Source organism: Sinocyclocheilus grahami, unplaced genomic scaffold (genome assembly GCF_001515645.1).
Source record: "Sinocyclocheilus grahami isolate Dianchi unplaced genomic scaffold, SAMN03320097.WGS_v1.1 scaffold516.1, whole genome shotgun sequence".
NCBI lineage: Eukaryota > Metazoa > Chordata > Actinopteri > Cypriniformes > Cyprinidae > Sinocyclocheilus > Sinocyclocheilus grahami.
The window spans coordinates 150,594-158,240 of record NW_015505695.1 but is presented as its reverse complement, the minus strand read 5'-3'; the positions used below and the strand labels follow the sequence as shown (position 1 = coordinate 158,240).

The following is a 7,647-nucleotide window of genomic DNA, read 5'->3' as shown; positions in this document are numbered from 1 at the left end:
TGTCATTTTGACTGACAACCAGAGAACAACTGATATTAGCCTACTGTTAGTTATATAATGTAGTCTTGTGTTTTACTGATATCTCAAAAGGATATGCACTTGTGCGCAGCGTGAGCTGCCACGCAAGATTTTCATAAAATATAATAACTTGCCATTTCAATTTTTTTCTCACCAAACCCTCAGTATACGTTCAGAATGCTTGGAATATACGGCACGAGATGCATAGGATTATTTTATGACAGATATGTATCCGCTTAAAAAATAAAAATAAAAACTAAAGTCACCATTCTCTGCCATTAAATTGGCAAGCCCGAGCAGGACATTGCGATGTTGCGAAATTGCGATGGGTTAAATAAACTCAATAAGCAGACAGACGCGACTACAGTCAAGCGCAGACCAGTATTGAAGTGCACAGGAAATAAGCAGCAGTCATATTTAAAGCAGTTTAAATTAATATTGAGTACTGATTGATGTTCACTTGGATTTTTCCCCCATCGAGGGAACTTAATACTCTGTCATTAGACGAGCTATTCATTTAGTCTGTTTGATGAGAAAAATATGAAATTGATAAAATGGGTTATTAATCTGTACAACTGCAGCAGTGGAGGACTATTATTCTGCTGCGTGATACTGCCGAAGAACTGATGATGGCACGGTTTGATCTTCGGCTGACCAATCAGCAGAAAGGGGCGTTTAATTCCCGCCCACATGTAGAAATCGAATATTCAAGCTGTTTATTAATTTTTCCACCCATGAACGAAAAACGAAAATTTAAGCTGAATTCTCGTTTTTCGGAAAAAAAACTAAAAAACAAAAAAGGATCAGTTTTCTCATTTTTCTACTTTCAATATTAAATCAAAAAACGAATGATCGAATGATACACGGATTCATAGGGCCATACATTTCTCTTCTCTTTGTTTGTACGTGTGGAGTGCACGTTGCTTCAAGCTCATCATACTGCACCCTAGATGTGCAGAAGCGCTTTGTGCTGCTCTGTTTGAAGCGTTTCGCAATATCAAAATTTTGCACACAGAAAGATTATTAAAAGCCCTCTACTTTCACATGAATGTATTTTGTAAGAATACAAATAGTTAACCAAATAATCATGTTTAAATTGTATAATGTGCACAAAAGATTTTTTTCAAGATCTTGTTTTTGCGGCTAAATTATACCGACAGCTAGTTTAATTTCATAGCTTATATATTTGTATTCAAATGTAGTTTTTCTCTGTAATGAGGAAGTGAGTATTTAGTGGATTGTGTTTAACAAAGGGTTTAAAAAAAAAAATTAGTTGCACAAACACAGTAATGGTATCCTGTAGTTGTGTCGAACAAAAGTAGCGACTCTTAGAATTTGGAATACTCGATGTAATCTTACACTGCAAAATAATAACTCAAAAAGATTGAACGATAACATCATCATTATTTACTGAACCCTTAAAATTAATCCCAACTATATGGGATTAATCAGACAATTAATCGTGATAATCGCCAAAGCCCTAAAACAGACAATTAATCGCAATAACCGTGACTATTTTTAGACAATTAATCGTCAGCCAAATTTCATAATCGTGACAGCCCTAATCGTGAAATCAAAATCGTGAATCGAATCAAATCGTGAGTCGAGTGAATCGTTACATCCCTACAAAGTTTCAAAAATAAAATATAAATATATATTTTTAAATACTACCATATAATAACAATAATAAATGCATTATTTTCAGAACAATTAAGCATCTCTAGATTCAAATATTAAAAGCAATGCAAAAAAACTAACAAAAAGGTTTTGTCTCATGTTTTTGATGTTTAGCATTGTAATTACAGTTAGTCACCATAATTACTGTCTCTATAGGTTTACTGCTTTATTTCTGACCCTGCCTTTTGAATTGTATCGGACGTTTTAATGTGCCGAAACATAACAAAAGGCAAAAAAGTGCAATAATCAGTTTTCAAATGTTAATAAAATAAATGAAAAGGCCTCACTTTGAGCGACAATGATCCAGCCACGTAGAAGTGGTCCAGGTCGATGACAGAAGCCAGAAACCCGGCCAAGACGACTTCATAGAAGTCACTTTTCTTCCTCAACCCGATGACGATGGCCCATGACCAGAGCCCGATGATGCCGTGGACGGCGTTATCGAGCACAGCCCTGAGCCACAGATGCTGCTGGATGAGGGGGAGCGCCAGGAAGTGGTCGGCGAGGAAGCAGAAAGCGCCCAGGCCCGCGCTGGCTAACAGAGAGGCAGTGCTGAAGGTCTGGAGCAGGGCCTGAGCTTTCTCAGTCTCCACGGCCAGGTTCAGGGGCATCGCCATGCCCAGAGACGAGGAGTCCAGCTTGGAGTAATAGCCCCTCATCGCTGGCCTCTTCCATGGAGGGGTCCGCAGCCTGATCTGCTGGAAGACACAAGCACACTCAAGTCAAATGAGATATTGTTTAATGTGGTTATGATAGCAGACAGTGCCCTAAAACTACTGACTATCAAACAGTTCAAACCATCATGAACACACGCTCTCTTCATGACTAGGACATCTTCAGTAATACATGAACAGATTACAGAATATACACAAACACTGACATATATATATGTTTTCTAAAACGACCTAAATTTGAATAGAGAACGGCGACAAAACTAACAGGCAATGCGTAACTATATTATGTAACGCCAAAAAAAAAAACGTTAAATATAAAATTATTGTATTAAAATATGTCACGCGTGCCGTCGAGATATTTCGCACGTAATGTTTTAAGTCTTGCAAAGCAATTGTGAATTTACGTTGAAATGAATACATAAATCAGTATTATATTCGGACAGCTTCGCCTAGCGAGGGTTATTCTGACAAAATTAGCATTAGCTTGGCTGCTAACTAGCTCATCAGCTAATTCCCTGCTCAATGTAAAAGACTAAGTTACATTTATTAGCCGAGATAACAGCATTCACATACAAGCCTAAACCGGTCCTGTGCTCACATAACCGCGGATAGCATTAAATCACAGTCTCCTCACCTCATCTCACTCTCCTCAGCGCTCTGACTACCGACTGCTCGGTCCTTGGTGATTGCTTGCTTGATTCGCGAATCACTGAATCGGTTCCATTGAATTGATTCACGAGTCCAACTGAAATGACATCAACGCGAGTCAGAGGGCGACCATTAACCAATAAGCACTCTTTTAGTGTATTGATGTTCACTGTTTATAGCACTTGACCTGTCAGGCCTGATTGAACTGTCAAACATGCTCTAGGTGCTTAGAATAAAAAATAAATAAAAAATATATTAAAAAAACGTACACTACTGTCACTCCCCCATTTTTTTAAATAGGCATGCAGGTGCATTATCCAAACTTAAATTGTTGTAATTTATGAACACTTTGGAATACAGACGTAAGGTTGGTCTCTTTTCAGAAAATCTGCAAATTATCGCAAACAAGTGGAATATTTAAAAAAAAATTTCATATATAATAAATATTTTACATATCAGGTTTTACTCTAAAATTGGTATAACATGATAGCCTTATGTCTAAATAAGTTATGTTCCAAATTTGAAGTTGATATGAAAAAAAAATGGAGGTTCCTGTGAGATTTTATTTAGGGCGTTATACCACAAACAGCCATCCAAACTCCATTCAATTTTTTTTTAATGCATTGTCTAGATTTCTCTGTCAATATTACTTCTATCTCAAAATATGGAATTCTGAGACTCAGACCTTTCCAATGATATGTTTTTTGTCAAGATTATAAAAAGTTTTGATTGTAAAAGAGCGTAATGCATTTTGTAGTATGACACTTGACACCGCCCACTAAGGGGGAGGAGACCGCCAAAAGATTTTAAAGTACCATTTCCATGGTAACGCAATGTTCGATTTCAAAATGGTTTTCAGAGGATGAATCTTGGGCTTCTAAGCTTTCAAATGATATATGATTTATGATGATTACTAAAAGATCACAGGTGGGACGGTGACAGTTAAGGGGTTAAATGTCTGTTCGGGGTTAATTAAAATAAAATTAACCTTTATTTTTTTTTGATCAGGTGGTCAGCTTTGTAGGCTCTCTCTCTCTATTTTAAACATCTCTCATCAACCTCCATTAATCACAGAACACGAATGGTTTTTCAACAGACAAACTACCGTTGTCAACAGTATATTCAGGACTGGTCTAATTCTTATCTCTATATATGTATTCTATAATGGTTATTGCAAACCTCCACTGGAAGTTGCTGTGCAAATTCTTGCCAATAAAGGCCCCAGGTTTCCTGAGATTATCTAATTTCACACAGTACATTGTGGTCCTAGAGCACCGTACGCCTTGTGCGTACTTCTTTGAATTTGTTCATACTCTTGTTTGTAATGCTGTGTGGCACATCTGACTTAAAAGATGACTTAAGATCTTCACTTAAGCAATGGTCAGATCAGTTGTAATTCTGAATCATACAAACCAATGCAGGAAAATGAACATCTGAGCCAAGTGGCTTAATAAAAGTCAGCCTTGCAGATAATTGTTATAAGTTTAAGGTAATAATAAGATGTCCCTCCCATCTTGCAGCACAGAATGCTGTAGTTGTATTTGCTGTTGTCTGCAGAGCAACCCAAAGCAACAGATTGAATTGGAGAAAATCAGTCTCTTAAAAATTTTTTTGAGGTCTTGTGCTTAGCTTTACTATCATATAGTCAGTCCTCATATACCTCAGTGCTGTGCGTTTATACCTTTTGAAATATTTTACTTATGATCTAAAATTCCCCATCGGGGGAAGAGAAAAAAGGAGATATGGCAACAAAACGATCTCAAGTCAGGCTGTAGCACTGCCCACACGTCAATGGCTCCAACGCGTTTCCTCTGTGTTGTCCATTTGATTTGGCCTCTGGACCAAAGCTGGCTTGTCACAAGGTCAGATCGTCATCACAGCAATAAGGCTAATCTTAATTCTCAAACATACAAAACAAAATAAGGCAGTAAAACAAACCACTGAGCCATGTGGCTTCTGAAATGTACCCTGATGGAAATGTTCATGGTCATCCCAGAGGTTCCTGTCATGAGCGCCTCAGTCAGACGCAGTGTCACGGTTATGTTAGAAACTACAGACTGCCTCGACCCAGATTCCACTTCACAAAAGTCAACAGTTATGTTCTTTTACACATCCAGCACCCATATAATCAGCACTGGAGCTCCTCAGGGTTGCGTCCTCTCCCCACTGCTCTTCTCCCTCTACACCAACGACTGCACATCTAAAGACCCCTCTGTCAAGCTCCTGAAGTTTGCAGACGACACCACACTCATCGGCCTCATTCAGGACGGTGACGAGTCTGCTTACAGACAGGAGGTTAAAGAGCTGGCTGTCTGGTGCAGTCTCAACAACCTGGAGCTCAACACGCTCAAAACTGTGGAGATGATCGTGGACTTCAGGAGAAACCCCCCTGGACTCCCCCCACTCACCATCACGAACAGTTCTGTGACTGCAGTGGAGGCATTCAGGTTCCTGGGCACCACCATCTCTCAGGACCTGAAGTGGGACACTCACGTTGACACTCACATTGTGAAAAAGGCCCAGCGGAGGTTATACTTCCTTCGCCAGCTGAGGAAGTTCAACCTGCCACAGGAGCTGCTGAAACAGTTCTAGTCTGCTATCATTGAATCCATTCTCTGCACTTCTATAACTGTCTGATTCAGCTCAGCTACCAAATCTGACCTCAGAAGACTGCAGAGGATAGTCCGGACTGCTGAGCGAATCATTGGGAGGGTTGCTCCCTTCTCTCCAAGAACTGTACTCCTCCAGATTGAGCAAAAGGGCTGGCAGAATCACTCTGGACCCCTCACATCCAGCACACTCCCTCTTTGAACTGTTGCCATCTGGTCGACGCTACAGAGCACTGAGCACCAGAACGACCAGACACAGGAACAGTTTCTTCCCTCAGGTCATCCATCTCATGAACACTTAACAATAACTGTGGAACACACAACACTATTTATTCACTCATACACTTATTTATCTAACACACATACTCAGCCTACACCTCAAATTTGCACATAATATACCTGTACATACAAAACTGTCTATTGTAATATACCTGCACACACAATTGTCAATGTATATATTTTTATTCCTTATTTACTTGTTCTATTTTTTTTTTTATTATTATCTGTGTTTTTTGTTCTGTCGCTATCATTCTGTTACACTGTGGAAGCTTCTGTCACGAAAACAAATTCCTTGTATGTGTAAACATACCTTGCAATAAAGCTCATTCTGATTCTGATTATAAATATATGTACCTATTGTTTAGATAAATGCAGTATTTGTCACTCTTTAAAACGTTTAGTTTATCACTAACCTAAATACACATGCAAATCAGCCTGCGTATGTCAGTGGGGTTTTAAGAGTTAATCATCGGTTCAAGTCCTTAAGGAATCTCATAAAACAGAAGAGCTTTTAACAGCACTGAATCCTATCTGGCTTAGCTTATCCCGATGACTGTAGACCATTATGACAGGGTGAACTGAGGGTTGCACAGTCCTTAAAAGAGACTGTAAGCATCTGACACTTGATGACGTGAGTGATCTTAGAGGATGTTACTCATCTACACCCTGATATTTCCATAACAAAGTAAAAATCCTTGGGCCTGATAAGCACCGATTTGTAACCATTGTTGTTGTTTTGAAATATTTTGTTTTTAAATGGGTGTAAATCATTATATACAAATCAACAAACAGTGAATATAATATCATAGTACATCACACACTGTAATTACAAAGGCTAGGATGTCAACACTGGTCCGAAATGTAATCACATACAGACATGATCTAAGCCCAGATGAGATAACTGACCTGTCACACTGCCACAAGAAAAGTGCAATATAGTGAAACATAAACAAGGGGAAATTATGAATGGCCTAGTATTTTATAGAGCACTGGTGATATTTTGTTTAAAAATCTCATCTGTCAGCATGGTCTTTATGTCACTACAAGCTGATTGTTTTGTCTTGGCTTTTGTTATACAGCGAGGGTGTGATTTCTGTAGCACATGTTCTAGATTGTTTTTAAACATGGCCTTAGTGAGAGGTATTTGGACGTCACTGTTCAGGACAAATGACTGATTATCTTCCTGGGACCAGCAAAACATGTTTTTTGGGGTTTAGAATTTGTATAGTGTTTAAAGAATCATTATAGTGTTTGGATTATAAGCAACATATGACAATGTTTTTAAGAAAACATTAGAGGACACTATACTTGACACTGTATATGCACATATTTCTCATTCAGAAATCAATTTTAAAGTTTTAGTTGAGATTAAATTTACAATAATAACCTAATAAATAACCTTCAATATATGTAATACTGATATACGTAAATATGTCTGTATTATAGTAATTTGTTGTATTTTTGTATGCAAGATGCTTTGAAATGTATTTATTTTTTTTAACTTATTCTTAACATCAACGGAACTTTGCAAAAATTGTACAAAAAAAGAGTGTTTGTCCACCCATAATGTCCTAATAAATACATGCAAATAAATAAATATCACCCATAATGTCCAACAATCATTTTTGTATATTGAAATGTGTAATACAAAAGAAAAGATAATAATGGTAGTATTTAATTGTCAAAATTAATTAGGACAATTAGGACATTCTTAAAGGAATATTGATACATAATATAATGTT

General features: G+C 37.7%; 1 protein-coding gene across 3 annotated transcripts in view; it reads right to left on the bottom strand.

Annotated features, from left to right (window-relative positions):
- LOC107554852 (transmembrane protein C5orf28 homolog) overlaps positions 1 to 3,081 on the bottom strand; it is a 6,088-nt gene extending 3,007 nt beyond the window's left edge. For 2 of the 3 annotated variants that reach the window (XM_016237490.1, XM_016237491.1), the window contains exons 1-2: positions 3,004 to 3,081; positions 1,983 to 2,393 (exon numbers count right to left, since the gene is read on the bottom strand). In XM_016237490.1, the coding sequence (XP_016092976.1) occupies positions 1,983 to 2,354 (372 nt within the window). In that variant the 5' untranslated portion in view covers positions 2,355 to 2,393; positions 3,004 to 3,081. The remainder of the gene's footprint in view (positions 1 to 1,982; positions 2,394 to 3,003) is intronic. The other variant, XM_016237492.1, reaches the window with a different exon arrangement.
- Between the last annotated feature and the right edge of the window lie 4,566 nt (positions 3,082 to 7,647).